Raw genomic sequence first — 16,782 nt, 5'->3', positions numbered from 1 at the left:
ATGCGGCTGAACACCAGTAGATCAAAAAAAAGGGAGAGAGATTCAAAGTAGCTTCTTCCAGCCTCAGAGAAAGTTTATGGTCCAAGATTCAATTAGCTGGCTAACAAAAGTTGTCACCAGAAGCCTTGCCCACCATTTCCTGTGAAATTTATTACGGACATGTTTTGCTGGGGTTTAGTGTTTTCAAAAACATTTTGAAGGATATTAGATATAAAGCCAACCTGAAGTGTGCATATATACATATATCTAAGTGTATATAGTGACACCAAAATCTTTTTCACTCTTCTACTGGGAGATAAGACTGGTACATGTGCCCTGAAAGGCCTATACTGCTTAAGTGTCAAAATTATGGTGTTTCTACAAGTGAATGCTGCCTGCCTTGGCTGAGGAACAGACCCTCAGGATGTGGGCAGTTGCACATGGTCACATCCCATGTCATCTTAGGAGCCCTATCAGCAAAAACTGCTTTTTTTTTTCCTTTTTTTAAGCATGATACTTGATGTGCTTTTTTTTTTATTTGAAGCTCATGAGCATGAGGCTCCAACTTGCAAGCAGGCAATGTGGCCTGTATTTGTAAGATTGATGTTTTCCCCTTGGAATTGCTGCAGAATCCCAGGAATATAAACTTCATTCTTTCCTGACCTCTGTTTGACTCTCATTAAGCATTCTTTAAAAGCTGAGGACACTCTTTCATGTGTTCAGTTGAGAAAGGTCAGAGAGAGAGAGAGCACTGGATTCTTCTTCTCAGGACTTTATACTGCAAGTCACTGTTCAGAGAAATAGAGAGTTCAGTCTTACCTAACACTAAATTTTTACCCTTTTCCCTCCAACAAAGCAGAGGTAAATCTAAAAGCCTTCATGGTGGGGGTCATCTCTGGCACAGATCATCTGCTAAGCATGTATGGCAAGCAGGTTTTATTGGTTCTTGGTTATTTCATTAATTTTGCTGTAATACAAACTCAATTTGGACTAAGTGGACTCAGTTGTACTTTGAGGAAAGGTCTGCAGAAGCCTAAATTATAAATTTTAGAGCTTCCTGCAAGATGATCTTTATTAAAACTTCCTCTTAAGAGCTGTGGGTTTTGTTGCTGTATCTGGGCACCTTGCTGGTGGAGTTTTATCTTTACTCTGATAGTGTGGGATGTAGGTGATGATATTAATTGGTGGAGCAGAGAACTCAATTCTCACCATGTAAATTAAGGCTCTGGCTCATTCTCTGGCTCTGTTCCTCCTCTAACCACACGGCAACTTCAAAATTCCACAGGCCCTCAAGCAAGAACTAGGGGAAAAAAGACATCTTTGGACCCAGAAACTCCAACTTTTGGAAAAATGCAATGAATCCTTAGAGGAAGTTTTTATTCGAGTGGCAGACGACCTGAGGAGAACCAAGACAGAACAACTTCACCTAAGGAAAAAGCTCTCTGCTAGGTACCCCTTCAAAGCATCTGTGTCTTTTTGGGGAGGGGAGGTTGGGTTTTGGTCTGGTGGTTCTTTTGGTTTGATTTGGTTTTAGGGTTTTTTTCTGGTTGCTTAGCTGTTTAGTATCTTATTTTGGGGTGGGTTTTTTAGTGGAACAAAGTCTACTGAATTCTCAAGATTTTTTTCACAGAGGAAATGGTCTTCTGTTTTGGAGAGTAGATCTGGTTTTAGCACAAGGTCTACACTGTGTGGGAGTCAAGGTTTGTTAGTGAACTGATCTACAGCCTTGAAAGGTCCCTTTGAAAAACACCAGGGAGACCACAGATTGAGCAGTTAAAGCACAAGGGCACTGCCTATTGAGCAGGTGGAACCCTTAAAAAAACCTCCTGGGTTTGTGTGAAGCAGAAGAGCTGCTAAATATCTGTCTGCAGGTACTTTTGCTTTGGGATACAGTTGCTAGGCTCAGGGAAGACATTATCTCAATTCCCCAAGGGTGTAGCTTCAATGAGTTGTCATTGAATATGAAAATGTGAGGTTTTTTTGGCATATGGTTCCTTCTGTGAGTTGTGATCTTAGAAATAGGATAATAAAATGGCCTAGGCTGGAAAAGACCTTAAAGATCATCCAGTTCCAAGACCCTGCCATGGGCAGGGACACCTTCTACTATCCCAAGTTGCTCCAAGCCCCATCCCTGGGTTTGGGATGTTCCTAGGGCTGGGCAGCCCTGAGAGCTGATGCAGGGCAGTTGTACAATACTTTTGCCTGACTTACCTCCCACTGAACCACCTATTGCATGCTCTCCCTCTACCTGGGAAAGAGCTGATAAAAATACTGATGGCTTGGTTTTTTAAAGCTGTCTCTGTATCAAAATTTTGATTAAAATAATAACGACAAACCCAAAAACACCTCACCCCCCCAAAAAAAAACAAACTGAGGTGTGTTAGAAAGGAAATGGGCAAGGGTTTCTGCAGTGGAAAAGAAGGGTTTTATTGAAAGCCATCCTCTTTAGCACCAGTACTGATGGCATCTGCTTCCTGTCAAATGAAATTCCCTCTCAAATGTGAAGAAATCAATCCACTGAAGTAGTAATAGCTCCTGGGTATCTTTTTCTAGAATGCCTCTATATCCAACCACTATTTCTCCTAGACCCTGAGAAAACACATTCTGTTGTCCAAAGTGCAAAAGCTTGCCCCACTGAGCTCTTGCTTCTTGCCAGTTCTCTGGTGATTCCCCTGTGGTACCCAGCAATGTTACAGAAAGCCCAGAAAGCCTTCATCCCCTTCCTGCTGTAAAAAAAAAAAAAGTGTGATTCCCTGGTGCTGGATCCTGGGGAGCTGCAGTGTGTGACAGCTGACTTTGGATGCATGTCCTAGCAGCCAGAGTGTGTCACCTCCCAGGCCAGCCTGCTCTGAAATGTCATTAATGGGTTGTGGTTTGTGCTCTCTCTTGCTCCGCAGCCAGCGCAAGGTAGAAACTGCCAAACAGCTACTAGAAGAAACTTTGGCAGGTGGCCAGGCAGAAGACCTGTGTTTAGAGCTGCAAAAAGCCAGCAAGCAGCTGGAGGATATCAGCAAGCACGTAAGGGGCAGCCCAGTTCCCTCTGTGTGGGGCAGAAGGAGATGCCGAGGGCCGCGTCCGACGCGCGGCTGCCCTGGGGAAGGGAATCGCGCGTTCCGTGTGCTGTGCCTCCCTGCAAGAGTGGAACCAGCAGAGGAAGTAAAATTTGAGGGGGTGGTGACAACAGTTTGCTGATGAAAGCGGCAGCATTGCATATTTGTGGTGGCTTAAAAAAAAAAAAAGAGAAAAGAGGGGGGAAAAAAAAGGCACCCAAAAATAGCTTCCATACACAGTCCACCCCAACGTAAAAATGCAGAAGTTCAGAGGGAGCTTTATCACTTCCTGAGAAAGAACAGATGCAGTTTGGTTTCATTTACATGAACTGTAGAGCCTTCTTGTGCTAGCCAGGCTGCTTTATTTTATATTTTTTTTATTCCTTTCTTTTTTCCCTAAATATTGTTTTGTGCTTAGGCGGAGGATCAAGCTGAAGCATTTCACTCTGCTCGTGAAGAAGCAGCATCCTTGAAGAGCAAGTTGGAGGAAGCCATTTCTGAGCAGCAGAAGCTCAGGGATGTGAATGCTGCTTTAGAAAGCACTTGCCAATTGCTTCAGGAGAAGGTGGAAGACCACAAAAGTGAGTAACTTCTGGAAATGTGCCAGCATTCACTTTTTGCATGGACAAAGTACTTCAGGGTTTAGTTACATCAAGGGAAGATAGGATTGCAGGTCGTCCAGTAAAATGGTCTGTGGAGTCTTGCTTGTTGTTTTGGGATTCCCCCCCTTTTTTTTCTACTTTTCCTTCTCCTTTAAGAGATCTGCCACTATCTGAGCTGAGAAGCAGGTGGGATCCTAAGGAGTGGGTGTTGGGATCCACCAAAGCTTCAGAAGCTCCCAACAAAATCCCCAGTCCTAGGAAGAGGGATTAGTAATTCCACATATGGCATAGGTACTCCTTTACCAAAAGTACTGTTCCCCACCTTATACCTAACAAAGCCACCCCTCTTTCTTAAGCTTTCTGAACCAAACAGACTTGATTTTTTGTACGTTCTGTGCTCTGTTTGCTGGTTGTGCTTGCTCTGTGTTTTTGACTAGCTGTGTGGTGTTAGGCTGCTCTCTTCAGTGGAAAGCAATCCTGTCACTGCCTTGTACACGTGCAACTTCTGCCTCAGAGCCATGGAAACTTCATATTGCCTCTTTCTGACTCACTTCCTGACATCAGCACCTCAATAACCTGGGCATTTAAATCATGCAGATGTCTGAATCCAGAACACGTGGCCTTTCTCTTTCCTAACACTGGAGTCTGATCACTTTCTTAGAAAAAAGGGATTTGACTGATTTAAGCCCTCTGAATGTTTTGCCCTCAGGCACACAGTTACCATATAGGCTCAACAAATATACGTGCATTGCAAACAACTCCATGTGAAGCCACAGTTTGTCTCACCAGAAAAACTCCCTGGGACCCTTTGCTTCATCTCTAAGGCACAACTTTGCACTGATATGGCAGGAACAGCTCCAAACTGGGCTTGCCCCACTCTGACCAGCGTTTTGGTGTTCATGGGTGTGTGCTCATGTTGCTTTCATGCTTCCCACAAACCATGCAGCTGCTTTATTTTGCTCTTAGCAAGAGGCATGACAGTGGAAATAGTTTGTCATTTTCCATCTCTGAGTAGATGAAGCTCTGCTGCAAAGTGGGCTTGAGTAGATCAAGAGAGAACCCCAGATATGTGAGACTGGTGCCACTGTGACTAAACCAACCACCCACCCACCCCCCCCAAAAAAAAAGTCAACCCCCAAAGAACCACCACCACCCTGAAAATGACTAGGACCTTGGCTTTAAATTACTCCAGTTACTTTACAGAAATCTTTCTGTAGATAAATAAACTGGCAGATGTGTAGAGGATTTGCAAAGCATTAGGAAGAACAGGGCTGACAAACAAGACTGGCACCGAAGAAAATAATAAAAATGCTTTATATTGGTTCCTTTAGAAAGGCAGACATGTCTGGTGCCTCTTCTTACTGAAGGTCTGGGCTGTGGTCTCCTCCCCACCTACCCATTCCAACCCCCTACTTCCTCCCACCTGCACAGTAAGAGGGGAAAATGCTTCTAAATACAAAGCCCACGGACTTTACAACTTCTGTACAGGATGTCAGCTGGAAAGGACAAATTTTTCTCTTCCCCCAAGCTGTAAGTGAAGGATCTGTTTCCACAGGGAACTGTGGCATCCTAACACTAATGATGTGGGGAAGCATTGCCCTTGATTTGCAGGTGAAGATGTCCAGTGTTTTCTCTTTCCTGTGGAAAAGCTGTTGCAGGCTTAACCAGACTAATACAAACTCCAGTAAATTCTGATAAGGAGTACTTAGAGATGCTGTAACATCAGATTGCTTGTTATCAAGTTGTTAGGAGCCCTGTTAGACTTGTAAATGTCTCTTCATAGCAACTGCTAATGCCCTGAGATGGGAACTGCTGCAGAGGCGTCTCTGTGAATTGCTGTGCCAGGTATGGTGCCCCTTGCTGGGAGCAGGAAAGGTGGGCTTGCACAGGAAGGGTTCTGGTGGAAGGACAACTCAGCTGAGACCACCTGCAAACAGTTTGGGAGCACCTGTTATCTTCTTTTCTAACATGTACATAAGCTGTATGTACAAATCTGCATGTTATTTTTCTTGTTCAGCCTTCTGGGAAAAATGTGTCAGGACTTACAGGTGTGGTGTTGGTCTTCACTGTGAGCAGTTGTTGTGGTTGTATCAAAAGGGGCTGAGGGAAACCTTCCCTGATGCAATGGTGTGATTTTTGTCCCAGTCTGCAGACAGGCTTGAAAACAAATGTTTAAAATTTCATAATGTAAGGTTTTTTCAGTACCCAGACACTGGAATAGGCAGTGAAACAGTTATTAACTTTGTGGCCCTCTGTGGAGAAATACATTGGAAATTACATAACTCTGGAGTGCTTTGCTTTGAATAAAATTACTTGCTTCAACTTTGGGAGGGGGTGGAGGGGGAAACATCGTGGAGAGACTTTTTTCCCAACTGGCTCTGGTAAGGAACATCATAGCTCAGGATCTGAGCACTCTGGGTTCAGCACAGACCAACAAGGTATTTAAACAGCAAACAGAAGGTCCTGAAATGTCCCCTAGGCTGTGACAGGAGCATCAGAGGAGCAGAGTCAAAGCTGGGCCATCTGCACATGAATAAAACTTATATTTGTACATAAGGGTCTGCAGAATTAAAGGCTGAAGGTAGCAAGGGCAAACAGCTGCAGCATTGCAATTTTGCAACTGATAGCTGCAAGTAGTTCAGTTGGAAAGATAAAGTTGCATTTTGCTCAGAATCAGTGGTGTAGTGCTCCTTCCTTTTTTTTTTTTTTTTTGTTGGGTTTTTTTTTTATCCCTTACCTGCCTGCCTTAAACTCTCTCTCTATTACAACAGTGCTGTGCAGAGGCAGAGTCTGACTGCGCTCTGCTGCCCACAGTAGCTGCACATGTAAAAGGGAAGGTAAGTGTGCTTGCTGTGATCAGTGCTGAGCCTCTTAAAATGGGATGCTGGGTTTATTTGGGTGGGAGTTTTTCCCTTTATCACCTCAGGGAAATAAATAACGTTTCTCATGAGAAACTTTGAGTTACACAGATATTGATTTTAAATTATTTTAAAGAATGTTTATGTGTGTGCAGGTGTTTACATGCGTACAAAAGCATATTCCAAACTTTATTGCAAAGCTGGGTTCCTCTGAAGCACAGCACACACATATGATAAATTGCTTTTTGAGAAGGATCAGAGTCTGGAGATGGCACTTCTTCCAGTTTCTTTTCTGTTTTTCATTGTTGAAGCAACCTTAGGTCAAAAACAGCTCTGCACGTATTGTGTCAGGAGTCTTCTCAGATGCCATCTTCAGATGACACCTCTTGGCTTGTTGCCTTGGCTGAAATAGTGTGTTTTGGATTACTTTTTTTTTTTTTTTTTAACTCTCTTCACAGAATTTGAGTGGCTACTTTGGTTCTCCTCTTAGACTCATCTTGCCTGGTTTTGTAGGATTTATTTCCAGACCTAGTTTGAACCAACACGTTTTGTTGCAAGTGCAAAGTTTCATTATCCTGCCTCTTCCTGTAACTGTTCTGCCCATTAAAGATATGAGCTCTTCTGCTTTTCTAGACAAAAAAGCCACAGAAGATGTATTTGTGTAACTGTTGGTGTTACATTATGCAGATGCCTGTGTGTGGGGGAGTTGGTGGCATTAATGTATTCAGTGCAGTGAAACAGAAGCACTTCTTATTTTTTCAATTAGCAACTCCACTGCTCCAAAAGACCATGGAATGAAGGACCCACCTCGTACTCTGACTTTCCCTGGGCACTGCCCTCGAGTGCTTCACGCTGGCACAACTCCCCTCTGCTAGGTAAGACCTGGTAGTGTTGGATATTTCTCTGTCTTTCACCTGAAATAGAGAAAGAGTTGACAGAACAATCTCAGTAGTGCTGAGTGTGCTGCTGGAATGTGGAAAATCTGTTGTGGGCTTTAACCTATTTCTGCATGTAATCCAGGAATCTGAACCATGATTACAGGGCTTGCAGTGAAAGGCCTGAAGAGGTGGCTGTCTGTCAACCTGGCAGACTGTTCCCAGAATCTTCAGGAACTATTGGTATAAATCATACATCCAAGTATATTCCTGACAGGATGCTTGTCAGTCTGGGCCCAGAGGGTGTGAGTTCTGTTCTTCTCATTCCCTCTGACTGGCACATCCTGGGATGTCCTGCTCCTTGGCTGCTGAGCCGAGTCCTGGTTTAGCAACCTGAGCAGTAACAGAGCTACTGAGAATAAAATCATAGAGTGAGAGAATGGTTTGGGGAGGGAGTTTAAAGATCAGCTAATTCCATCCCCCTGCCATGGGCAGGGACACCTCCCACTATTCCAGGTTGCTCAGAGCCCCATCCAACCTGGCCTTGGACACTGCCAGGGATCCAGGGGCAGCCACAGCTGCTTGGGGCAGCCTGTGCCACTGTCCACTCAGCCTTCTCTTCTCCAGGCTGAACCACCCCACCTTTCCCAGCAGATTGTACTTGTTGCTTTTTTCTGCACTCCTGAGTTGTTTGAACTTCCCTGCAACTCTCAAGCCTTATGAGGATTAAAAGCGGCCACTGACAGCCATGCATTGCAGGGTGCTGCACTTGGGATTTCACACACAAGTGTTTCTCCCAGCAGTGAGCTGGTACCACACAGAGGCTCTTCTCACACAGAATATACATGTTCAAGTGTAATTCCAGGCATTATTGATGGGAATGGAAGCAAATCTTTCTTTGCTACATGTTGTCAAACTCTCCATCTACAGAACAAGTTGAGGCCACACAACCAAAGCCTTTCTTACCAAGATAGAAGTTGCCTCATTATAAATCTCTGCTTGGCTGGTCTGCTTCTTGATTATTTTAGAGTTCCCCAAAAACTTGTAACTAAATCCAACTTTGCCAAGGATTGTCATGATCTCTCTTCGTGCTTGTCCTTCTTACCAGATGCTCTGACCTTGGAGACCTCCTGCCCAAATAACCCTCCTGGGCACAGCTGGGACCAGCCTTGCAGGCAGAGCTCTGGCAGCTGCACCTTAGAGAGGCATGACGTGGGGCACGTGTCCAGCTCAGATGTGACCTTAGGAGGATGCAGGTAAGGTGATGTAATAACCTTTTGGGGTGAAGGGGGGAAGAGTCAACAGGATCTAGCAGATTCCATGTGCTGGGTTCAGCTGCAGGGCCATTCCTTGGAGGGAATACTGGACACCTGGTGATCAGCCCATGGAGATCCAGGGCAGCACTTTGCTTCTGTTCATAGCTACCAGAATTCTTTACTGGAACTGCTGGTAACCAGCCAGACACCTTGGGGTTTTTATTTCATTCTAGAGAACTGAGACATGATTTAGGCAGTCTTGTCTATCTTCCATGTTTAACTCTAATTTAACAATTAACACCAATTTAACAATTGGTGTTCCCATTAGGTGCCAAATGCTATTGGCTTTGAGGAGTCACTTTTCTTCTTTTGCAGGGCTTAGAGCAGGAATTCTGAGGTCCTTGCCTATCAAGCTGCCTCCTTAGACCTTTAAAATAGAGATTGAACTGCTTGAGATTATGAAAGCTGAAGTGAATTGCAGTGAATATTTTAAAAGATGAGGATGTTCCAGAAGGCGCAGAAGCAGGCAGTCTACAGCAAGAGACTCAGAAGCTCTCGAAGCTTTTGCCACTGGTTTTCTGCAGAATAGTGCAGTGTGGAGGAGGTTGGGAAAAGGACTGGTGGTGGTTCTTGCTGTTTGGGGGAGGAGGGATTGATGTTGGTGATGAATTTTTCCTTCCCTAAGAGACCAGCTGACTGACTGCACAGAGAGTGGTGACTTCAGTTGTTATGTGCTTAAGGAAAATGGGCACTCTATCTCTCTGTTGTTTGGGCAATATGCAAATAAAGCCTGTGTTGCCAGGTGGAAAATATGCTCTGCTGATGACTACACTGATGCAGACCTTCCTGTTTCCATTACAATGATGGACTCTTCACTTGCTGAGGTGAGTGCTGGCTCTGATGCCCGAGATGTGGTTTTGAACAGGCTCGAGCATTTTGTGCCTTGCTCAGACCCAGGTGCAGATGGCTCAGCTATAAATCAGCACTGCTCCACAGTGGATGGAGCTGGCACCAGTCAGCAGGGTGCTGTGGGGGGTGTTCCCTTCTATTTGGGCATGTTTCTTCAATACCTTGGTTATAAAATGAAATGTCTTGATGTTTTGGGTCTTGAACATCAAGACTCAAAAACTGGGTCATGCTTTTAGCTGTGGAGTGTTTTAAACGTGGTTTCAAGGCTGGAGATAGTGCTGGTTCTGCAGTAACAATTGATTCTGCCAGGGAAGAACTGAGTGTTTTCACTCCTTTTCTCCACCTGCAAGGAGCCACAGGATGCTTCAGTTGGGAGTACTGCCTTTCTTTGCACTTCCTCCCACAGGCACCATGTAACAGCTGAAAAATGCCATCTTTGCTGTAGGGGAGCTTTCCTTCAGCTGGTGTACTCAGTTATGCCTTCACTGCTGCCCTGAATCCTAGATCTAGAGCTCGAGCTGCAGTTTCCCTGTGGCAGCAGCAAGAGAAGCTGCAGCTCAGCACACCTAAGCTGTGCCTCAATCCTCACTGTTGAAGTCTAGACCTCAGCTCCACCACACAGGGCTCCTAATGAGCTTGCAAACTCCTGTATTGGTGGGGATGGTGGAAGAATATTGATCAGTGGTTTCTGTGAACCTGGAAATAACCTTTTGGGACCACAGAGCAGCCAGCCTCAGGGTGATCCTGCCTGGTGTGTGGTACCTGTGAGTACAGGATGGTCTGGTTGTAGTGGTAAATCAAAGCAGAAAGTGCAGTGTGGGTAGAAAGTAAGAGTGCTGGGGACTCTGTGGTTTCAGCACACTGGGGTAGAGCAGCTGAAGAACTCCCAGCTTGTGCTGCTATTAAGTGCCTTTAAAGAGGAACCTCTCAAGGGTTCCTACTTTATACAGTCCTTCTGGAAAATCACAGCTGTGCAAAGGTGTGTGAAACATCTGTGCTTTGTTGCTCTGGGGCTTTCTGTAATTCCAGCTGGGCTCAAAAATGTCTCTTTCCATCCTTGTTATCACTTTTTAGTATAAGCTTTGCACACGAATGTTCTGAAGGGGGGAAATGAAAATGTTTAAGCTTGCCCCAGAGAAAAGGCAAATGGGCTGTGCCCAGTATCTGTTCTAAACACTGGCATGTAGGAAAAGTTGCATATCCTTGTTCAGTACAAAAAGTCTCCCTAGTTTTCTTTGGAGTCTTGTTACTCTGCAGTTGCACATGTATTTGAGCAGATCAGCTTGTAAGTAAGTCAAATTCTTTGTGTTAAATCATTGTCACCATAGAAGTTCAAGGGCTACTTAATAAAGGAGCACTTGAGAGCCAAGTTACACTTGGGCTTTTTGTTCTTGTTTGGCTTTTTAAATGTAGAAGTCATACCACAGCCTGAAAACTAGACAGGTCTTCCAAATGTTAATGATTGTTTGGGGGGAGTTGTTATAAGACTGTGGCCAGAATTCATGGGCTGAGATAAAGAACCCTTGGATTATTATGCTAGAGGGATAGAGGTGGGAAAAGTGATTAGGGATGGGCTTCAGGGTCTTCTTTGGCTGTTCTTCCTCATTAAAGGACTGTGGCATTCTCCAATGCTCTGTGCCAACAGATTTTACTGTGAGGGTGGCGAGGCCCTGGCACAGGCTGCCCTGAGAAGCTGTGGCTGCCTCACCCCTGGAAGTGTCTAAGGCCAGGCTGGATGTTGGTCTGAGCAACCTGGGATAGTGGAAGATGTCCCTTGGACATCAGTGTTGGAACTTTGATCTTTAAAGTTCCCTTCAACCCAAACCATTTTGTGATTCTATTTTATTAAGAAATCTAGAATGTGGTGTTTCTCTTTAATTGGGATTTTTTCCCCTTTATGTGGAATCCATGGGAGTATACAATCCTGGCAGTCAGCTTAGGGTTTTAAAAACTGAATTGAGGGTTTTCCTTCATTGCGAGCAGAAATCACTGACGTGCCCATCTGGGCAGGTAGGCAATGTAGCATAATGCATCATTTCAGTTATAGGTGATGCAAGGGCTTTTCTGTTTGCTTGGGCACTGTGTGTTAGTTTTAAAAGCCCTTTAGATTTCTTTTCTTTCTAACATGATGGTGTTCTCCCTTCCCAATACTTCTGCAGACCCAATTGCCTGAACAAGGCAAATGTATTGCTGCACTTCCTCAACTTATGAGAGAATTCAAATAACAATAATAAAAATAGTCTGAATTTGCATTAGGGGAAGCATTCACCTGGCTGGGTCAGGGCTGTGAAAGAGCAGCCCAGCTCTGCCAGGGCAGGGAGGAGGGAAAAGGCACATGCTAATGCTAGGAGCAGTTGGTCACTCTTGGGAATGACCAGGGCCCTTGGATACCTCCTGTTCTCATTTGCTGGGTTTCCTGTGTCCTCTGAGGGCATTTGAAGGGGGTAGGAAAGATACCAGAACACAGGCAATCACTTGCTGATGTGGTTGTTCTGTTGTTTCTCCACACACACTTCAGTAGTGCTCTTGGGTGCTTGCTGTGTAGGGAGCTGTTTGCCCTCCTTCCTTCTCCTCTTGGAGAGAGGAGAGGGTTTGAGCTGGTTTTGTTTTCTGTTCAGCACTTGTCTTCAACATCGGGTGTAATTCAGCACAAGTCATTAACAGCTTAACCCTTTAAACCTCATCAGTTCCCCCCTGTATTTTCAGCCATAAAGAGAGACCAACCCAACAACTGAATGAGCGAGCTGGAGCTTTCCAGGATGAAATGCAGAAGAGGGATATTGCACAAATAGCACCTCCTTCGAAATTCAAAGCCTCAAGAGGATATTGGTTTTGTCTGTGATGTGATAAGGCTCAGGTCCAAAACCGCACTGTGGCAACTAGAGGAACATGAGCAAAACTGCCAGCTTTTAATTGCTTTGTTCCTCTGCTGCTTGCACACTAGGGAGGCTTGAGGCCTCTGAAGGGGCTGGGTAATTGTCATATATAACGCTGATGTACAACACAGCACACGGGTGTTCTGAACCATCTGCTTGCTAATGCTGTGACTATTAGCAGTTGTATATTTACTTAATGAGTCTGATCTCTACAGCCAAGTGAAGGTCTGTGCCCCTCATTTGTAGGTTTTGGGCTCCAGACCCTGAAAATGGATCTCTCCTGATGCACAAAGTTAAGATGGAGCAGTGGTGGTGCAGTAACTTGTTTGTTGGTCATTGGAGATGTGAGTTAGGAGCCAACCACAGAGTGGGGAACAAAAACACCTCTCCGAGTACAAGCCATTCCTGAGATGGCTTTAGACTAGTGGGTGGATCTGTGAACTTACCAGCTAATTCTTCACTGCTGGAATAATTTAGGCACAGCTGGGAAAGTTAAAGTTTTGACATACAAGCTTTATACTGGCATTAACCTTCTGATACTCACTCCTTACTCTCTCTCTCTCTGAAGATTGACCGTGAGGAGTCAACACCACCAGCCATGCTGATCGCATCCAGGTCAGGTCTTGTGCAAGATATAAAAGACTTTATTAAGATCTGTATCCTGTGGACAAGTATCTGAAAGGGTTTTGTTTTGGCAGTGATCACTTACCATCAGCCCAAGAAGCTCTTGTATCCTCAGTGGAAAGCACAGCACCAGTACCAGGTGAGTCCTTAACCTGGGGCACTGGGAGTCTTGGATGTGCCCAAGTCTTTATGTGCTTACTGAACAAAGCTGTGTTTCTGCTGTCTGGTGTTGCAGGCTGCCTTGTTATGGAGGAAAGCTCATCCAATGGCTTCCATGAGAGAGGGGAAGATGTGCCAACTTCTGTGGCAGTGGAGACAAGCAGCAGTAAGGAGCCAGCTGCTCCCATGGCAGGTATGGTGGCTGCTGCACTGCCTGTTGCTCACTCTGAGGAAGCAGTTTGCTTCCAGCACATCTTTGAAGTGAGGAAGCTGAGTAAGAGCAACAACATGAGAATTTCTATTTTTGCAAGTGTTTTCACCTGCCAGTGCTCTCAAGCCTCTGTGAAGCTGAGTAGGAGTAAAGTTTTTTACCCCTCTTACCACAGCACTGCAGGCAAGGGAGCATGAAGCAACTTGGTGAGACCTTGGGGCTTGCTCAGCTGGTAAAACAGTGAGTGGGTACAAAATCCCAGACCATTTTGACAAGAGAAAACATGTTTTTATGGGTTTAAACGGTTATTTAGTTCAACAGTGCCGCTAAGCACTTTCCTCTCATTCAAGGCTGTTGCACAAGAAGCTGGATGGGTCAAGAGGAGAGGTGAGGGTAGAGGCATTTGAACGTTGTTCTGTCTTTGCTTAGAGCCATAAACACCCACCAGATTCTTACCAGCTCTCATGGTTTTCTTCCACTGAAAAACTATAAAATCAAACCAAAACTGGAGCATCTGTACGCACTGCGTTTAAGCTGGGTTTGTGAAGCTAATCTGAATAAGCAGCACAGAATACCTCTGTGTGTTTGTTTATAATATCTTTTTAATCTTTACCTCAATATAAGACTATAGTTTCTTGTTTGGTTTTGTTTCTTTCCTCAGTACTATCTTCCGGAAATCTAATTCTGTCCCTTCATTTAAAAGCATTTTCTTTCTACTAATTTCCCTCTACTGTTAATTTTCATATGTGATCTAGGTGCCTTTAGCTAAGAGGAAGCAGATGTGCAGAACGAATTTAAAGAAGTCTCAATAGCTTTAAGGTCTGAGAATCCAGCTATCTTTTGCACATCTCTGAAAAGAAAGTGTTCCTAATACTAGAACTGATAAATCTCCCCTTGCAGGCTTCCAACCTGAAGCTGGAGTTTTTCTGGTTTTTGTTTTTCTTTTTTTGTTTTTCCCTGCACCATTTCTTTGACTCACAGCTGTGTGACTGCATAAACAGAGAAGAAAACAAAATATTCTAAATGTTTTTAAAGGTATAAATACTAATTAAAAGCTGCCTCTTTAAACAGCAAACATACCAATAACAAAAAAAATCTCCATGCTGGTAGCAAAATAATAAAATTTATTTATCCAAGGGAATATTACTGTAACTCCTGCATCTTTAACTACACGAAGTACATTATATTCTCAGCTGTAGACATATAACACTTCTTATGGGGATTTTTTTCCAATCATAATTATCATTACTTCTTCCTATGTGTCTTTATAGTGTTCTTTGCTGCCTCCTTTCTTTCTCAGTGGTCTTTCATGGCATTTGGTGCAGTTTTTTAGCTTGGTTGGCCCATGGCTAAAATGGTGTGTGTTGGAAGCTGGGAGTGCTTTATTAATTGTTACATTTGGATTTGGGAATGTTTTTCACAGGACCAAGTCAGATCACAAGGGAATCCTCCCTGGCCACAGAAGAACACAAGCCTGTGTTTCAAAATGTTTTGAAGCAAGACCTGGTAAGAGTGCTGGTGACAGTGAAAAGCTGAGCTCGCTTGGCTGAGCAGTGACAAAGGAGGGGAGACGCCCCTCCAGGGGTGGTGTGGCTGCTCCCTTGCTCTAACTGCTCTGATGTGCCCTTAGGAAGTGGACCAGGAAAAGAAAAATAACAAAGAGCGGAGTGAGGAAGCATTAGCTGTGGTTCCCAGCAGGAAAGGTAAGGGGGTTTTGCTGGACACCTTCATGTTACTGGAGCACAAGCTGAGTCCAGAGCTGTGTAGAGAGGTCCTGTCCCACACCAAGTGTGATCAGAGGCTTTTGTTTTAGGGCTTGGTACCTGCAGTTGGAGATCACAATGACTAGAAGAACAGTGGTGTCGTGCAAAATCTGCTGCTCTGATTGCTGCAGATACTGATCTAACCAGCTCCACATTCCTCAACACAGGAGGAAAATTCTTAGCTGCAAAGGAGTTGGGATATTTGAAACAGTTTTGGCACTCCTGTTCTCCCCAAAGATTTGTAAAAGAAGCATTTCTGTGCTATCCATGATATAGAGGAGCAGGAGGTTTTTTCTCCTTAGACATACCTACATTTCAAATCACCTCCTCTTTTGCCTTTAGAGATCATTAAAAGCTGGTGAGGTAGTAAACTGCATAACATCCTGAAGCAAAAACCTTCAATTAACCATTTCTGTGCTAATAAGATGCCAGCTGAAGTGCCCTGAACAACTGACTTTTGGGGCTTTGTACAGGTGGCAGTGCTGTGGTGCCTCACAACAAATAGAACCTGAGGCACACGAGTTCTTTTCAGTGGTGAGAGCTTAACACTGGAAATCTTGAACAGGGGGTTCTGTGGAAGCTTAAAAGTCCCTCACAGGTTGGTTTGGGGAGGCTATTTTTTCACTTTGATCTGAAAATGGGTTTTTTTTGGTCTCTTCTCAGGGAGTTCACCCGCTGCAGGTGGCATTAAAGGAGATAAAACCAAGCAAAATGAGCTGTAAGTGTTTTGACTTTCAGTGATCGCCTGCAGGTATGAATTTAAAGTCACAGTCTGTTCCATGGTTCTTTTTCTTCCCCTACAGTGACTCCCCAAATGAGAAGGAAGTGGAGGTAAGTCTCAACTGCTTGTATCCTGAAGTATTTCAGACATCAAATCTTGTAGATAAACTCCTCCTATGTAAAACAATGATCCAGCTTAAACTGGATGTATTTCTATAGGCTAACTTCTGAATCTCTTTCCAAGCCTGATGGAAATTTTTGCAGGAGATGGGATGGAGAAAGGTGGAAATCTGTAAAATTGAACAAAGACTTGTCACTACTGTGACATTTGTTTGCAAGCTTGAAGGAGCATAGATGTGACCTCCTCCCAGGCAGAATGTGCTGATTTAAGACAGTTTTGTCAAAAGGCACAGATGGCACAGTGTGCTGCCAGGATGTCACCTCTCCTGGCTGCAGAGCATTGCCACCATCACTACAGATGGGAAGACCTGCTTTAAGGAAGTGGGTCATGTTCACTTATTCTTCTGTATCTCTCCTAAACTTTGGTCACACGGTATAGCCCCAACTGTCATACCAGTGTCCAAATCTACTTAAACTTCTGCATTGCTTGGATTCTTCTGAAATATTTTCTCCCACAACAGGCTGAATTCCTGAGGCTGTCTTTAGGTTTTAAGTGTGACTTGTTTACCTTGGACAAAAGAGTGAAGCTTGAAGAGAGGTCCCGAGACCTGGCTGAAGAAAACTTGAAAAAGGAGATCACAAATGCTGTGAATATGTTAGAGGTATGGCCAGGGCTAGTAGGGTGGATGAGATAAGTAGATGTGAGTGTCTCTCTTAAAACAGCTTTTTAAAGTGGGGGTGTGTGCATGGGATACATGATGAGCAAATATGAATGAAGTT

General features: G+C 44.3%; 1 protein-coding gene across 1 annotated transcript in view; it reads left to right on the top strand.

Moving 5' to 3' along the window:
* Positions 1–16,782, top strand: part of LRMP (lymphoid restricted membrane protein) — a 38,336-nt gene that overhangs the window by 16,986 nt on the left and 4,568 nt on the right. Inside the window, 15 exon segments of the mRNA XM_030959769.1 lie at positions 1,265–1,428; positions 2,877–2,997; positions 3,448–3,610; positions 5,415–5,476; positions 6,403–6,468; positions 7,256–7,364; positions 8,473–8,620; positions 9,423–9,504; positions 12,974–13,020; positions 13,104–13,168; positions 14,823–14,905; positions 15,030–15,102; positions 15,826–15,880; positions 15,966–15,993; positions 16,524–16,664. Of these exon segments, the coding sequence (XP_030815629.1) occupies positions 1,265–1,428; positions 2,877–2,997; positions 3,448–3,610; positions 5,415–5,476; positions 6,403–6,468; positions 7,256–7,364; positions 8,473–8,620; positions 9,423–9,504; positions 12,974–13,020; positions 13,104–13,168; positions 14,823–14,905; positions 15,030–15,102; positions 15,826–15,880; positions 15,966–15,993; positions 16,524–16,664 (1,407 nt within the window).

This window comes from Camarhynchus parvulus, chromosome 1A, assembly GCF_901933205.1.
Source record: "Camarhynchus parvulus chromosome 1A, STF_HiC, whole genome shotgun sequence".
Taxonomy (NCBI): domain Eukaryota; kingdom Metazoa; phylum Chordata; class Aves; order Passeriformes; family Thraupidae; genus Camarhynchus; species Camarhynchus parvulus.
This window is presented reverse-complemented; position numbering and strand designations above follow the sequence as displayed.